Source organism: Uloborus diversus, chromosome 7 (genome assembly GCF_026930045.1).
Source record: "Uloborus diversus isolate 005 chromosome 7, Udiv.v.3.1, whole genome shotgun sequence".
Lineage (NCBI taxonomy): Eukaryota > Metazoa > Arthropoda > Arachnida > Araneae > Uloboridae > Uloborus > Uloborus diversus.
In genome coordinates, this window is record NC_072737.1 from 4,897,414 (window position 1) to 4,916,278 (window position 18,865).

At 38.2% G+C, this 18,865-nt stretch overlaps 1 protein-coding gene across 1 annotated transcript in view; it reads right to left on the reverse strand.

Moving 5' to 3' along the window:
* LOC129226065 (SEC14-like protein 4) overlaps window positions 1-18,865 on the reverse strand; it is a gene marked incomplete in the record, with an annotated part of 76,639 nt that overhangs the window by 10,931 nt on the left and 46,843 nt on the right. Inside the window, 2 exon segments of the mRNA XM_054860647.1 lie at window positions 3,602-3,696; window positions 10,284-10,377. Coding sequence (XP_054716622.1) covers window positions 3,602-3,696; window positions 10,284-10,377 — 189 coding nt within the window.

The window sequence follows — 18,865 nt, forward strand, 5'->3', positions numbered from 1 at the left end:
TTGATCATTGATTTTGTGCCTCGTAACAAAATTTTGTATTGATTAGTGTATGTTGAATAATGCAAATTTAAAAAAAAAAACGGTAAAAATTCAGCTCTTTGTGTAAGAAACGGTAATATATAGTTAACAAATGGTCAAAAACAGTTTAAAACGTGTTTGAATGTCTAAAATGATTGGGTATGTTAATAAAAAAATCATATGACACAACACTTTTTCACAACGCGAAATTTCGACTTACGCGAGAAGTCTTGGAACGCATCCCTTGCGTAAGTCGGGATTCGACTGTAATGGTCTTAATGAAAACGCGTGATGTGGCTTCACTGCAGTTAGTTTTACAGAGATTGAATAATTTGAACATTTAGCAAAAAATCCCCATAAATGTTCCAGCACCTTCTATAACACATTTTCATTTCTTTTCGGCGTCATGTTAATGGTTTTTGCTCATGAACTTTAAATTTCGGACAAAATCAATATGTGTTTTACTTGTAGAAGGTGTTCCGTTTTAACCTACAAGACCTTTCTTTTCGCAACCGTTAGTCCTAGATGTACACTTCCAATTGCAAAAATGTTCAAAATCAGATGCAGGGTTAAGATAGTGAAAGATTAAAGCAAGAATAAAATTGAGTCAAAAAAAATAGAGAACTTTCTGTACGGGCCCCAGGTCCCCTAACTTATATTTAGGGAAATACAGTCGGACCTCCATATATCGAAGTAGCAAATTGCCGGAAGAAAATTCGATATATAGAAATTTCGATATATAGAAACGATCTTATTCTATGATAAAAATCTCCTAAATCATTAAAATTAAAGCTCATTTTCGTGCATGAAACCCAGTTTCTAATTTATACGAGCATCGGGTTAAACGAAAGTTAATAACTGAAAAATTAACAGAAATTACATTTTTGTGCCTTCGTACATCTTCATTCTTCGGCAGTTCAACTTGATTCGCAACATGAGGGGATTTTCGCTTCGACAGTGTAATCCAGAGAAAGGTAAAAGAGCAACCTACTTAACTTGAATGATTTTTACTGAAGCTAAAAAGACTAGGAATGATAATCAACAGACAAAAAGGATAACGTGAAACTGATTTTACAGTGTTACTGGTTACCACTAAGATTTGAAATAAACCTGAGGGAATCTAAGAACTCCAGAATGGAACAACGACCTATCTACACACCCCTCAAATCCAGATTCCATATGAGTTTCATAGCAACCTTTAGTAAACATAATTTTCTCCCCTAACCTTTATTTTTCATGAGACAAACAGTCTAAAGTGGAAAAAAAAAATCTAGGAATGTCGCAAAAAAATTTCGATATATAGAGATTTTTTCGATGTATAGAAACAATTTCTCTATGTAATTAACATAGAAATTTGCTGGAATTTCGATATATAGAAAATTTCGATATGTGGAAGTTCGATATATGGAGGCTCGACTGTAATCTCCAATGAAAAATAATTCCTGCACCATAAGTTTGAAATTGAAACGACCAACACTTACCGAGATATGAAACACAGCGTTTCACCACTTTTCACTCGCCGTCAATGACACCTTTTGGGGGAAAATATAGCAGTGAACAAGTGTTTTAAATGGAGTGTGCATAGAGTCTGGTTTTTCAAATTGTTCGAGGTTTTGTATTGTGTTTTTGCCTTTCACGAAATAACATTTGCATTTATTTTTGTATAGCAATGAAAAATATAAATACCTTGCTTTTCGTACTTTGACGACCTGTCATTTTTCTGAAAGAGCGATAATTTCCAATCTCATCTTCTGTATATGATCCCTAAAAACTTTTAACTCGAGTATCTCCTTGAGTTTTGGTCGCACAAATGTCAAGTTTTTTGTGTCAGTAATAGTTTTCAATGGAGATTATTTCTCTAAGCATTAGTTAGGGGACCTAGGTCCTGCACTAAAAGTTAAATTTTGTATTTCATGACTCATTTTTTTTTTTAGCTTTTAAACTTTCAATATCTTAACTCTGCATCTGATTTTGAACATTTTTGCAATTGGAAGTTTACATGTAGGACTAAGGGTTGCGAAAATAAAGATCTTGCAGGTTAAAACGGAACACCTTGTATATTACTCTATACAATTTAACTTGCCTTGTAGCCGCATTAACGTTGGTCATTGCGATTTGTTACAGCAGGTGGTGAACGCTGATTGGTAATCAGTCTCAGTAATATTTTTTAATATTTTCGCTTATTTTACCTCTCACTTTAAAGATAATCAAAAACTTGTGTAGCTTAACGTAGTGCACAGTCATACGAGTTATCTAGTGCTTTATCCAAGTTTCTGTCACCTCTTTTATTGAGTCCTGCCTGCCAAATATATTGAAGATTGCTCAGCTAATTCATCCAACATAATTTTCACGGTACCACTCACGTTTATAAAATTAGCTTCACGGTGACAAAGACTTCGACAGGCCCCTTCTACAGGTTAGAAAGCGTAAATAAAACTAGCTAATGTGTGCACACATGACTTTCTTTTACCCCAATTTAATGTCATTTCCCCATCACTGGCAATTTTAATGTGATTCAATAGTGGGGCATTCCAAGGTATTTTTGACATTTATGTAGAGTCCGTAACGTGACCTTTTTTGCCATAACTTTTTAATTTACTGTTTGATTAGCATATTATTTTATTTTGATCTTTCCCTACCAACACACCAGCTCAAATTAAAATAATTTGCAAATCAAACGGTAAATTAAAAAGTTATGGCAAAAAAAGGTCACGTTACGGACTCTACATAATGTCAAAAATACCGTGGAATGCCCCTAGTTTACTCTCTAAATATCACCAACAGTGGCCAAATTAAAATCAGATTTTTTAAAAAAAATCGCCAAATTAATCGCCAAGTTGGCGAAAAAACTTGGCGACCAAAATGCTGACGATATATCGCGAAGTGTCCGCCAAATTATAACACCACTTGAGTTTACATCGAAATTAACAATGATTTCTCCCCAAAAAGGGGCAAAAGACCCCTTTAGAAACACCCGCCAATGCAACCAAAAGGGGGAGGTGCAAAACTCAACCTCACTAGGACTCTACGTACTAAATTCTAACTTTCTAGGACATTCCGTTCTTGAGTTATGCGACATACATACGCACATACAGACGTCACGAGAAAACTCGTTGTATTTAACTCGGGAATCGTCAAAATGGATATTTCGGGAATCTATACGTTCTTAGGCACTAATCCACGTGTGGTCGAGTCGAAAAAAAATCTCAACATTCATTCGGTGGTGAGTAAAATGGAAATCAATGTCGATTTTTGAGTGAAAATTTTTTCGCGAATACAATACTTCCTTTTTTGTAAAAGGAAGTAAAAATAACGTTATGTTTTTCATTGCTTTCTTCTTCCGTTCCATGGCATTTAAACATTCGCCAATTTGGCGAGATTTGGCAATGCCCCGAAACTTTGCTTTGGTAACCCTAGTTCTTCAGCCATGATATATCTGATCCAAAATGCCTGACGAGTCTGCTCATTATACAGCAGATTATTCAGTTGCGCTCTTGATGTAAAACAGAACACGAAAGCTATTGTTGTTAGCGTAAAGCCATAGCAACAGTCGCGCAAGGTGAGAAAACAATGATTTCTTTACCTCTTCATTCCTCTTCTTCATCTCTTCTTTGTCTTTGTCTAAGAAGTAGGTGACGCACCTGCGGATTTCTGGTCTACGAAAGCAACTTACAATACCTGAAAATAAAAAAAGAAAATGCTGTATACTTCACTCTCTTTTTCTCACTTACAAAGATTTTTCCCCTTTTTAAAAAAAAAATTACCAGCGAAATTATCAGTCGATGTATAATTTTAAAATTCTTTCCTCCACGAAGTACGGGAACAAAGGAGTTAAATGCGAATATGAAACATGAAGATAAACACAATTGTTCTAAGAAATATGGCAAGACTAGCTGCGTTGTCCGGCTATGCCCGGTCTACCTTGAAAATAACAATTGTGTCAAGTGACATATATTCAACAATCGGGCTTAAATAAATAAATAATAATAAAAAAAAAAACATCATGCAAAATTTCCCTCCCAAACGATGACGACAGGGATTAAAATACTTTTAAGAAATTAAATCGAGAAAGATGGATTTAAAAAGCGTAACCATGGAAACACAAAATAAAATAAGTTTAAGGAATTAAAACGCGAAAGAAAATATTTGGGTGTAAATGGAGATTTTTTTAAACTGATTTAAAAAGGCTTGTAACATTTTTTCTTTTCGAAATAGAAGCTTAATTTTGCGACCGTAGGTCGAGATAGGTAAAAAATGTCACTTTTTCCAATGGTGTCAAAACGAAAACTGTGGGACAACTCCTTCACTTTTTATTGATAGATTTAATGAAGTAGTGCCTAAATCTCAGCTAAGCCTAAAAAAGTTCGAGCTATAAACGCAAAAAACTCCCGCCGCAATTAAGTTAGAGCATTGAAAGAAATTGTGTAGAAGGCGGAAAATTCTACCCGTTCCAACGATATGTAATATTTATATTTGCAAGCAATTTTTCACCCCCATATTCGGGAAGTTATGTGAAAATTGGGCCTAAATTGGAATAAAAAAAGAACTACTCGTCGAATTTTTTTCGAACCGGTGTACAAATCTTTCGGGGGCTGAAAGAAAGATACTGTGAAAATTTCAGCGAAATCAACCAAGTAGTTCTCGAGTTTTGCGCGTTCACACTAACAGGACGCTTTTTGGAGACTTCAATTTATACTCTGTAGAGATACACCCCCCTGTAACGAATATTCATTATAATCATACACAGAAATTACAGTTACATATAAATGTGTATTGAGTGAAATATTCGTACATAATTGTATGAAAACACTAGCAAAATTGAACATTTCTAACTGGGGGGGGGGTCGCTTATAAGTCTTTACTTGCATAATTTATCAGTGGTGCCCGCCCCCGTCTCTTTAGAGCAAGGGCTTGACCCTCCCCCCTCCCCCAAAATATTTCAATAACCGCCAAAGGAAAGAGCACCCCCCCCAAAGAAAAAATACCGCTCAAAACACCCCCACCCTAAAAAATTTTAATGACGCAGTCTGCGCGATAACCCCCCCCCCCCGGTTCTAGCTTCTAGTTGGGCACCCCTAGTTATACTGACATGCTAGAATTAGAAGCCAACCTTAACCTCCTGAGTTTCATTCCAGCAATTAAATGTACAAAAAATACAAAAAAAAAAAAAAAACGGCAAGTGAAAAATACAATACAGGGGTTTTTGCTTAGTAGTAGAGTGACAGGGCGATGGAGACGGTGGAACCACTGTCGTTGGATTCTGCACATGCGCACTTTTGACTCATCACGTCAGACGTAACTAGTATGACGTGAACTAGTTTCATACCGATTGCGAACGAGATAAAAAAAATTTTGTCGAACACTTGCTACACATCAAGCACGTCATTTCGATTTTTTCCGGAAGTTGGGGGGGGGGGGGTGAAAAATAAAAATTCAATTCAAGATACAGTAAACTCTCGATTATCCGCGGAATAGGGTGGCACGGTAGCCGCGGATAAGCGAAAACCTCGGATAATCCGAATAATAGGTGAAAAACGAGACTTAGCATACAGTAACTAAAAACAATTAATAACACTCATGTATTCATTTAAATTATAACTAAAAACATTGGTACATTGTATTTACTGACACTGCATGTATATATATATATATGTAGAATCTAAAAGCGAACAATAATACTATCATAAGTTTAAAAGAAAAAAAAATGTAAAAACACCAGCGGATAATACGAACCGCGGATAATCCGACCGCCGATAATCGGGAGTTTACTGTATATCAAAAATTTTTAAAGATACGCCCATTTATATGTCAGTTTGTTTTTCAAAGCTAGGGGGTGGCAATTACTCCCATAAATAACGAGCCACCATTGGTTTCCCAAACTTTTAGTTGCTTCCCCTTTTCTTGCTAATCGCTTACTGATTGGCGCATTCATTTCGCAATAAAAAATTACCATGGCCTGATCATGATTTGTTGTTTGCGCTACGATGCATATAAATCATCGCTCTTACGAAGCGATGGACTTATTTTGGTGTCTAACGCGATTGGAGAAAAACCGGATTCAAAACTTTTAAAACTTTGCAAAAAATGTGAGAACCTAAGACACGTATATGAAATACACTCTATAACAAAAAAAATCGACGCACCAAGAAGCAATCGTCCGATTGCTTTGAAATTTTGTTTGCATGAGTGTTTTGACCAGATATGCAAATGATTAAAATTTGGTGTCCAATGAATGAATAGTTTGATCTCCAGCGCAACGAAACTGCGCATCCAGCAGAGAGCAGTTCTTCAACAGCTGTTAAAACTTTCCGTTTGATTGCGATTCAGATTACCTTTCAACAACTTAAAAATGCCTCGCCGCATGGTTCGTGCTCATCACGAGCAACTGTCAGAGTTTTAAAGAGGTCGTATCATCAGAGGCCGGCTGGTCAAATCGAAGAATCGCTCGTCATTTGAGTCGAAGCGATGCGGAGATTCGAAGATGCTGGCAAGGATGGGTGGAAAATGGCAGAGTTCAGAGTCAGGATGTTAGCGCTCGACCTAGGGTCACAACAAATCGTGATGACAGAGTGATTGTCCGATCAGCTGTCACAGCGCTTTCTTCATCTCTATGAACCATCAGACGTTCAACCGAAACACCAGTGTCCATCATGACCGTTTACAGACGGTTGGGACAACGAAATCTACGCTCGCACCGACCGTTACACCACCTGCCACTGACGCCTACACACTGCCGAGTCAGATCACAGTGGTGCATGCCTCGATCAGGTTGGAATGGTGCCGACTGGGGACGTATAGTCTTTAGCGACGAGTCTCGCTTCCAACTCTGTCATTACGATCATCGTGGACGTGTTTGGAGACACTCAGGGCAGAAGGAGGATCCTAGTTTCACTTTTGCACGCCCACACTGCCCTCAACAAGGCATTATAGTCTGGGGTGCTAAGACCTGATTTGCTGCCGTTCCTCTTGCAGTACCCTCGGCTGGGTTTCAGCAGGACAATGCCAGATAACATACGGCACGTGTTGCTACGAACTGTCTGCAAGCTTGTCAAACTCTTCCGTGGCCTGCCAGATCTCTCTCCCATCGAGCATGTCTGGGATATGATGGGATGGCGATTGCATCTGGCAAGGAATGTTGACAACTTCGTCCGACAATTGGAACGAATTTGGCCGGAAATACCGCAGGACACCCTCCGGGAGCTTTATCGGTGTTTGTCGCGCCGTGCTTCAGCTTGTATTCAGGCTAGAGGCGGTTCAATACCTTATTGAACTTGTTACTGTAACTCTGATATAAATTATTTAATTGTTCTAAAAATTTAATCATTTACTAGTCAGTGCATTGTCTTCCAATCCACCAATTTTCGCCTCAATCGGATCACTCCTTGGTGCTTCGATTTTTTTTTTTTTGTTATTTTTTGTTATAGAGTGTATGAATGGCAATTTAGTGTGTCGCAACTATATTCTCTTACATTTTTTCCCACACAAATTTCCCCACAAATAAAAACTGTTGGCGTTGTTATGGACATAGCAATAAAACTCTAGTTTCCTAGGAGCGAATCGCCGATCTTTGACGGTGAAATCAAAGTCAAGTGGATTCCGGCGTGGCCATTCACGACGTCGATTTAGCTCCGGCGCGCATGCGCAGAAGAATCAAGTTTTCCCCTCGGCGAGGAGCGACGCCCGATTTCACTCCTAGGAAACAAAGGCTTAACCTATAGGTTCTCAAACTTTTTCGACTAGCGCTCGCAATGTCCTTTGAAGAATTAGAATTTTCTCACGGCACCTTAGTCAATTACTATTATTTGAAGTACGTGCGTAAGTGCAAGGCTACCCTAAGGTTCAAAACCTAATATCTCGTTCCCTTAGGATTAAATTTCTCCAGCTTTTACATATTCATTACATGACTCACAGAAACTAAGACAAAAATAAAACCAAGTGAAAATATTAGTTTCAATTGTGGTTTTCAGCAATTTTAGCAACGAGAAGCGATTTGGTCTTTATAAGAACATGGGCCGTAATAAGGAAAACTCTGGGCAAAGATAACTAACCAGTTGAAAGCAAAAGCGCCAAAAAGTATTATCAAACTAAAAAGAATTGAAATCGTCTTTAATTGTGTTAAACCACATTTGATGGTGACCCCAAAAACATTATCAAAAACTTAATTTTTACTTCCATGGAAAGGAGAAAGATCAATCTTCATATTTCGAGCAACTGATATTTTTTTTTTTTTTGTAACTCATGCGCCCAACTCGTGCATATATGCGTAGCATAAGCAGCACATAATCATATTCAACATTCGATACTCTGGTTTCATATTATAAAAACACCGGAGTGCTAAGAAAGTTAACCACGGCCTTAACGGCCAATAATCTACTTTTATAGATTATCAAGCCACAGGAACAAATTTACGGTACACAGCGTCATTTATCTACATGAATTAGGCTACAAGAATAATGTGCTTCTTTTTTTATACTAGTAACCTGCACTGAACCATGTTGAAACAAAAATTACAAGAAAATAAGATCAGACACTTTTTACATCAGTCTTCTGTACCGTATTTTCGGGAATAAGCGCCGCGGCGGGTACAAGAAAAGAAGTGTAAAAAATGCCAGTGCGGCGCATATAATGGGTGCGGCGGATACAGTCTTTTTTTTATTCTCAAGTTTAAAAAAAATGTGAAAATGCTGCTAATAGGCACTACATTGTTTCCTTTCATTTAGCGAAATCCTTTGACCTTGGGCGACAAGTCAAGCAAAGAGGGGGGAGGGAAGGACACTTGACGACTGCTACGTGCGACAGACTAAGGAATCGATTAGCACCCCACTTCATTAGCCCTTTGATTGATTGTAGCCGATAAGCTATACGGGGTTATCTGTGGGAGCCGGTCGCATAGCTTTTCGTAGTCTCCTGCTAGTTCATAGTCGCTCAAGGATCGCTGAAGCACAGCAAATCGCAGCGAAATATCGCGTCGAAGCGATGGGGTCAGGAAATCCTTTGACCTTGGGCAACAAGTAAAGCAAAGAGGGGGGGGGGGGCGATTGCACGTGTTTCACTGAGGAGAGAAACGTTGATCCACGTGGGCGAGCAAGCCTTATCGCGTCGGAGCGAAGGGGTCAGGGACAGGAGCCTTGTAAGCAAAAGTATTAGTAAGGGAGGGGGATGGATGTCCAGTTTTGTAAAGGGAATTTACCACCCCCTCACAAAAAAGGGTTGATCGGGGTAGTCAAGCAACCTAGTCGTTCGTGCGTTCTTGGCTCATCTTTTTTACCGAACTTTTTCACAGAGTTGCTTTTGAAATGACTCCTAAGCGAATGAAAAGTTATACTGCAGTCTTTAAGTTTAAGGTGATAAAGGCAATTGGAAACCGACTTGCTGCCAGAGAGTTTGGCATCGATGAAAGATGCGTTTGCCGTTGGAAATCGGATAAATTAACAATCAAAAGTGATGGTCAATCGAGGTTTGCCAAAGGCAAAAAGTGCAAAATGGGTATTTTTAAAAATATTTCATTATTGTTAAGTAAACATACTAACAAGAAATAAAAAAATATTTTTTATTTACATTTAATCCAGCTTTCTTTACTACCGATTGTGCTTTTAAGTTGTTTAATGTTATGTGCGCGCTTATGGAGGGTGCGGCGCATATATTAAATTTTTTTTTTCTTTGAGAATATTACGATGCGGCGCTCATTCCCGAAAATACGTTAATAACTATTGCCTGGTTATTAACAACTGCTCGTTCATAACGTTTTATCATCGATTAGGCTTTCTGATGAAGCTCAAGTCACGTTCTAGTGAATTTTCAGTATGCTACATCAAAAAACGGGGGAATGGCCTTACTGGTCTGTATGACCTTATTTGGCAAATCATACATACGACACTTCGCGGCACCTCTCGCCTCTTCACATGTTACAACCAGGGTGCCGCGGCACCCAGTTTGAGAACCCCTAACCAATGATAAGCCATCTTTCCAGGGGCGCCCCGAACTTACATATTGGGGAGGGCGGAAATCCTCAACTTGCTGACTGGAAGTTCAAATTTTGCCCAATGATGATAATTTTTCCGAATAGAACTCCAAATTTCGCCGAACGATAATAATTTTGCCGAATCGTCAGACAAAATTTGCCGTATAAGAACATTTTTGGGAGGTCACAGTGACCTCAGCTCGGGGCACCCCTGCATCTTTCATGTATCCTCGTACACGAAATATACTATGGTTCCAAAAGACAATGGTCTGTTTAAATCAAAAGAAAGCTAGTCGATGGTCACCTTTTATGTCAGCCGGACCTGCATTGATAATTCTTACGGGACATCCATCGTGGTCATAACCCATGAGAGGCGGCAGGAAATACTTTATCAGCAACTATAAAGAAAGAAAAATACATTTAGTGAGGTCTTTCGAACTTTCCTGACCCCCCCCCCCCCTCTGACCCCTATCTTCCCGTGAGTTACCCTTGTGATTTATTTTGTGCGATATTTTTTCTGCGACTTTTTTGAGCAATCATGATTGCTTATTGCTTTCACTTGACTGTTTTAATGTGCTATCATTTTATTTTCCCATCAGCACCCTCTGCTGCATCACCGTCGACCGGCTCCTTACGATGCTGCTCCTATAACGAAAGCCATCTCCAGGTTGCGTCAATATCCTACACTTACACGCATGCATACACGCACGTACACACAAACACATACACACATACACCTACACACATATACAAACACATACACACACATACACACACCTACAAATACACACACAATAACACACAACTACCCACACACTCATACCTGCACACAGTCACAAAAACATATGCCTACACACAGATACACATACCCCCTACACACAAACACACATACCCCCCCACACACACATAAACACACACGCCTACATACATACACACACTCGTGATTGCGAAAAACATAATTTGAATTCAAGAGGTCAAAATTCAATTTTTTTTGGGGGGGGGGTGTTTTTTTTATGTGCCGTATGTAACGGACAGGAAAACCTTCCATCCAGCTAAACGATAGAGCGAAGCCTTGCAGGCGTTGCGTTGCAAGAAGAAAAATAATAACTTTAACTTTCAATTTAGAATTCAATAAATAGGAATTTAACGAAGATAGCGGAATAAGTTTGGTGTAAAAAAGGCGCTTGATAATTTTGGTGATTGATTGTAAATAAATGTATATATTTATGTTTTTTAATTCTGCGGCTTAATATTTTTATTTATTCGACCTTCTGATTAATTGTTTGATGTTCGATGATAATAATATTCAAGGCATCAACAAATTGGTGACCCGGATAGAACATTGCTTTCTCAAAGCCATTTGCCGTGGAATTTCAAATGTGCCAGCATACCATATCGGTATGCATTATTATTCATTATCATAATTTTATTTGAAATGACTGATTATTTCCTGTAATAACTTTCATTCAATATTTTGCACTATATATTTCACTCTGAACTTTGCTCTATTTTTTGAACTTTTGTTCACGTTATAATTCGCAATGAATGATAATAATGAAAATGCATCTGCCGCAGGAAATACAAACAATGGAACTGTTTCTGCCGTAACAATAAAATTGCCTGCATTTTGACGAGCTAATCCAGAACTTTGGTTTATACAATTAGACTCGCAATTTAAGCTCGCAAATATAACTGCGGAATCTACAAAATTTCACCATGTTGTGTCAGCGCTACAACCAGAAGAATTGGCGGTGGTTGGCGACATAATTTTGCAGCCACCAAGCAGTTCTCCATATACTGCATTGAAAACTAGACTCTGCCAACAATATGCAGAAAGTGAAACGGAACGTTTTAAAAGTTTAATCTCCGGTATGCAGTTGGGTGATAAAAAGCCTTCGCGATTGTTACTAGAAATGCGAAGCAAATCCCCTAGTCATATAAGTGAAGAATTGCTAAAAACTTTATTTTTACAAAGGCTTCCAGTAAATGCACAGCAAATTTTAGCTATTTCCAGTGATGATTTGGACAAACTTGCTATGATGGCTGATGGAATTACTGCAACTGATAATAACTGTACAAATATTACAGCTGTTTCATCCGGTCAGCAGTCAGTTCAAGACATGTTGCATGACATTTCTTCCCGTCTTAGCCGATTAGAAACGAACTCTCACTCTCGTGATAAAAGCCCTCATTTTAATCCGAAAAGAAGACGTTCCCAAAGTCGTAATAGAAAACACTTTAATGGCCTGTGTTGGTACCATTATCGTTTCCAAGATAAAGCAAATAAATGCATAATGCCCTGTACTTATTCCTCGGAAAACTAACGGGGCCGTCACTCGGTCCCTTGGGTGACGGCACTCATTCAGCTATACAGTAGCTAGACTGTATATTTCGGGTAGTTCTTCCGGTATGCGGTTCCTGATTGACACAGGTGTTGATGTTTCTGTGGTTCCTCCTGATTTTCTGAGAGTACATCGTTCTCCCGAGAAGTTACAACTTTTTGCTGCAAATGGAACTGCCATTCAGACTTATGGCCAACAATTGCTAAAATTAGACCTTGGTTTACGAAGAGTGTTTCACTGGCCCTTTATAATTGCTGCCGCGACTAAACCAATTATCGGAGCTGATTTTTTAAAGAAATTTGGATTGTTAGTGGATATCAAACATGAACGGTTGCTTGACCCACTTACAAACCTACTGTCAAAATGCCAAATGTCTGCTAATGCTGCTCCTACAGTAAAATGCGTAAATGGAAAGTCCAAATTTCATCGCCTGCTGAGTGAATTTCCTGAACTAACAGAAACTGCATTGAAACCGCTGACAGCGAAGCATGATGTTGAGCACTGTATAGAAACAAAAGGTCGTCCATTCTTCTCACGACCTAGAAGATTGCCACCTGACAAGTTGAAAGCTGCTAAAGCTGAATTTGAATACCTGGTGTCTGAAGGGATTTGTAGACCCTCTAAGAGCAGTTGGGAAAGTCCACTTCATATGGTTAAAAAGCAAAATGGTGATTGGCGTCCTTGTGGGGACTATAGGAGATTAAACTCTGTCGCTGTTCCTGACAGATATCCGGTTCCCCATATCCAAGACTGCTTCCAAGTTTTAGAAGGAAATACAATTTTCTCCACCTTGGACTTGACTAAAGCTTACCACCAAATTCCAGTTCGCGAGCAGAACATACCAAAAACAGCAGTCACTACTCCATTTGGTCTGTTTGAATATTTATATATGCCGTTCGGATTAATCAATAGTGCAGCTACCTTTCAACGTTTTGTTCATAATATACTTACGGGACTGAACTTTTGTGTTCCATACTTCGATGACGTCTTAGTTGCTTCTAGGGATGAAGAAGAACATCTTCAACAAGTATTTCAAAGATTTTCAAACTATGGCATACGACTCAATGCATCAAAAAGTGTTTTAGGTGAATCTACTGTATCATTTTTAGGTCATTAAATTAGCACTCATGGAATTACGCCACTTCCAGACAAAGTATCCGCCATAAAAGATTTTCCTCAACCAAGTATAATAAAAGAGCTGCGACGTTTCCTCGCTATGCTAAATTTTTACAGAAGATTTATTCCACACGCTGCTGAAACTCAAGCTATTCTGAACGAATATTTAAAAGGTGCTAGTAAAAATGATAAACGTAAAATAGAATGGACAGAAACATCATTATCTACCTTTCTCAAAGCAAAAAACGACTTAGCTGAAGCAACTACTCTAGCGTTTCCTTCGCATTCAGCGTTGCTTGCTATCGTTGCAGATGCATCTGACTTAGGTATGGGAGCTGCGTTACAACAGTTAGTATCTGGTTCTTGGCAACCCCTTGCTTTCTATTCAAAGAAACTATCGCCAGCACAGCAAAAATATAGTGTTTACGATAGAGAACTGTTAGCTGCCTATTCAGCCATAAAATACTTCCGACACATGGTTGAAGGTCGTCCATTCATTCTGTTTACTGATCACAAGCCCTTAACCTTTGCATTTCAACAGAAGTCTGACAAATGTACTCCCAGACAATTGCGTCATTTGGACTTCATTGGGCAGTTCACGACAGATATTCGCCATATTAACGGTCTCGAAAATTCAGTAGCCGATGCACTTTCACGTGTTGAGATTGTACATATCGACTCGTCAGCATCAATCGATTATAAGAAAATGGCTCTTGCACAAAAGAAAGATACTGGTCTTCGGGACATTATGTCGGGAAATTCAACTACATCGTTAGTGCTAAAACCACTCCCTGTAGCTGACTCTTCATATGACCTGCAATGCGATGTCTCAACAGGCCGCATTCGTCCTGTAGTACCTGAACATTTTCGCCGACCTATATTTAATGCGTTACACAACCTTTCACATCCTGGTGTTCGTGCAAGTTTGAGATTGATACAAGAGCGATTCGTATGGCCTTCCATGAAAAAAGATGTTACTACCTGGGCTCGATCATGCATTCAGTGTCAAAAATCTAAAGTCACTCGACATACACGAAGTGAGTTAGGATGTTTTAAGCCGCCTGATGCAAGATTTGAGCACATTCACATCGATTTAGTTGGTCCTCTTCCGCCATCCGATGGATTCCAGTATTGCCTTACCTGTGTGGACAGATACTCGAAATGGCCGGAAGCTTATCCTTTAAGTGACACCTCTGCTGCTACAGTAGCAGAAACTTTGTATGCTGGCTGGATTGCGCGATTTGGCGCTCCGCTACGAATTACAACGGATCAAGGAGCTCAATTTGAATCTTCTCTTTTCACAGCATTAAATGATTTACTGGGTACTGTACGGCATCGTACTTCACCGTACCACCCCGAATCAAATGGATTAGTGGAACGCTTCCACAGAGATTTAAACAAGAAGTTCCGTCTAGAACTAGACGAGCCTACTTTCCCGTATACCCATACTACTTTCTAGTACCTGATCAATATTCTCAAAAATAGCTAAAATCGCAAATTTTTTCAAACATATTTTTTTAAATATTTTAAGCTGATTTCTAGGAATAAAATATTCCTTACTTTTCTTCAAAAAAACGAATAAATAAAACAGCAGCACCTTTTAAACAAAGCAGCTAATACACTTCTTTCCATTAAAAAAATTTTTTAACAGCTTTCAAAACAAAAAAATAATAATAAGTTCATTAAAATAAATACATCATATAAAAAAAATCGTTTCTTTTTCCCCTGTTGCCGAAAATAATTTTTTAAACGAATTAATGCACTTACCAAAATAAAAAAAAAACAATAAAATGTCAACTTAAAGAAATAATTTTCATTGTCAAAAAAAAAAAAATCGTCTGCGCATATTTTTCGAGTTTATTCAAAGAAAACTAAATACCTAAATTAAAACTTTAGCGTGAAAATAAAAACAAATCATATCAACAATAATTATTTCACAGTTAAAACCACAGCAGCGGAGTCGGAGTCAATCTCATTTTGGGATAAAAGAGTCGGAGTCAAATATCCAAGAATCGGAGTCAGTCATTTGTCCTCCGTGTATAAATGTTTGCCAAAGCTACGAAGTCAGAGTCGAAGTCGGGGAGTCGGAGTCCGATTAATTGTCGGGAACAGGAGTCAGAGTCGGTGTCAGGTCCCCCTAAATTCTCGGAGTCGGGGTCGGGAGTAGGTCGTCAAGAACTATTTCCAACAAAGTTTGTTTGAAGTAAATCCGCCTTCAAGTACGGAATCTACATTGACTTTCAGTTTCCCCGTAGGCGCTAATGTTAAGGGATTTGAACTGTTCAAAATTGAACGGAAAATTGTTCAAATCAAAAAGATATCTTATATACAAGTTTTTTATCAAAAGCTTTTTCCTACAAAGTTTGAAGCAAATTCGCCTCACAGTTCGGAATTGCTTTGAATTTCCCCGAAGGCGCTAATGTTAAGTTTTTTTGAACTGTTCAAAATTGAACAAAAAATAGTTCAAATCAAAAAGTGAAATAGGGGAATGAGGTGTCCTCGCCGAGATCTTTCGAACAAAAAAAAGTTTGTTCGAATCGGACTATTCATTCAAAAGTTATTAGGGGGGGACAGACAGACAGACCGACAGACCGACAGACATTTTTCCCCATCTCAATACCCTACTTTCCAATTTTTAATTTTTCAATATTTATTTAATTATTTTATTTATTTTTGACTTTTTTTTTTGTTTTTCACGATATTTTTAAAATGCATTAAGCCTTCTTTCATGCTTTTTTCTTCTTTTTCTGACTTTTACTGGGAAAGTAGGCTAAAAATGCTATTCGAGCTCATGCCACTCCTCGTTGGACAAAGATTTTACCCACTATTCTCATTGGTTTCCGTGCAGCTTGGAAGGAAGAATTACGTGCTACAGCATCTGAAATGCTGTATGGAGTTTGTGGTGTAATCCACATTCATTCAGTTTCTTTTTGTTTCGATTCCCGGCGCCGATCGAGAGCTGTTGGCTGAATCCTTTCTCTGCGCGTGCTGGAAAGTTTATGATGACGTCATTGATTCGCATTTCTGAGGTCACTGAACTTTTAACCAACCGCGAGAAAGTTTTGGGTTTTGAAATGATTTGTATTGGACAGGGAACCGCTTCGAGTCGGTTATTGGGATGATGTAATTTTTCTTCTAGAAGCTTCCATGAAATGTTGATAAAAAGGCCACGCAACGTTTTTTAAGGAGAGATCATATTTTTTGCTTGCATCGGAACGCCGTGTTGAAGAGCGAAGGGTTCTTGGCCCGATTCGCTCGGCCGAGTATGGCTCCTAAGCGGTCCTTTAGTTCGGTGTGCCGGTATTTGATGAGTGATTGCTTCGCATTGTGTTCTACTGCTGTGCCATGATGTTTAATATGCTGTGACCACATGTCTGTTCTGCCACTGTTTTGTGCGTTTGTGCTGACCTTGCTTCCCGTTTGTAATGTGAAAAAGTGGGACAATAAATCGGTTATGTTTACGAACTCTCAAGGATTATTCTTCGTTTGGACTTTCAGCTTTCCGTTACCTGGCGTGAGAACTTAGAATGTACGTGAGTACCCTTCGTAAAATATTTCGGTCTCAGTTCATGTTTGTGATGCCAACTTTTCAATTGTATTATCTGCTTTCATAATGTATGTTCATATCATTTCGGAGTTAGAGTTCTCCCATAACAATAAGATCGTATGATCATGCTGTCAAATCAAACTATCAGTGAATTCACTTTGTCGCGGGGTGAATTCACCGTTCTTGGGTTTATGCTGAAATGTCTTTGTTTATTTAAACGCTCACCACTATACGGATTCACGAGCCGAACACAAGTTCTTTTTCGAATGATTTTCTTAGCCTGTTCCCCGGCCTTCCCCACAACTACGCGACATTTTTGGTGCGTGACCAGTCCCATCTTTGGCGTTGTGCCAGTTCTTTTTCTTGTGAAACCGAGCTCATAAAAAAAAAAAATTAAATAAATTTGTAACACTTGATATTATGGGAATGAACTCTAACGCTCAGTGGAAATTGTTTGCTTGTACATCTACTGTTGAAAAATTGTTTCTTGTTGAAATTTTTGTCATTCTAAGTCAAATGAAATTTTTGGTTGTGAATTAATTTTTTTTTGACCATGCCTACTAAAAGAAAAACCCGTCAGGTTGACCCAACTTTGTCAGCCGTGTCCAACACTGTTGATAATGCTAGTGTGACACAAACCCCTCAAAATGCTGCATCTTGTAGAACTTACAGTTCTGGCAGATCCTCATTCATGCTCAATGTTGCTAATTTTAGTGGAGATCCCGCTGAAACACAATATTTTGTAGAGCAGGTTAAAGATATAATTAGTGTTAATTCGTGGTCTGAAAAAAAAGGTGTCTTGTACATTAAAAGTAAATTGTCAGGAGCAGCACTTAAATATATTTTAGAGACACCAGATTTAAGGTATTCTGACTCTGTTACAAAAGTAACTGATGCATTGTTATCATTTTTTAAGCCGGTGGTTAATACTTATTCTATGAAGGACTTTCACTCCATTAACATGGAACAATCAGAGTCAATTTTGAATTTGGCTCATAGAATAAAATTAATTACCACTAGTGTTTTCAAAATTAAGAATCCTGAATTTCAAAATGAAATAATGTACCAAAAATTGTTGTCTACCATTCCGTCAGACTTTAGAGTCAAAATTCTAGAACTTGACATCAAGTCATTTGACTTGGCTGTAAAAAAAATTGAGGAATTGCAAAAATTGAAAGATGATGTTAAATCTTATGAGAATCCTCAATTTTCTGATGAACATGTTTTGGCACTACAGGAAAAAATTGTTTCGCTAGAATTGCAACTGGATCAAAATAAAAAGGGTGTTCAGTCTAAAGCTAGACAAAATGATGGTTATCCAAAACAAAAATTGTTTGCTTCTCAGGAGCATTTGGACACTATTCCTAGTAATTCTGCTTGTGAATCTAAACAATTTGAGGTGTCGTCAAGACAATTTCCTCAAAACCGTCAATTCAGAAAACTGTTGTGCAGATTTTGTGGTAAAGCTGGTCATGTGCAAGAAAGATGTTTTGTGTATTTAAAACAAATGAACAACAATGCTCGATTTCAAAAGCGACGACTTAGGTCTAATATTTCTCATGGTCGAAACAATTTTTTCAGCCAATCTCATAATTCAAATTTTGAGCCCTTGGGCCGTTCTGATTATTTTGAAAGACCTGTGTCGGGAAATTTTTCTAATACTGATAATCAATTGAATTCTAGAGCCATTAGATATAATTTCAGAAATGATAATTATCGTCAAAATCAGAGGTTTAATAACAGGTTCAGAAATCATCAGGTGAACTGTCTTAGTTTTTCGAGAATTATAAAAGATAAAATTCAATACAATGATATGGGTACACAGTATTCTCCCATTAAGTGTGTTAATGCTTCCCAAACATCTTTTGTGTATTCAAACAA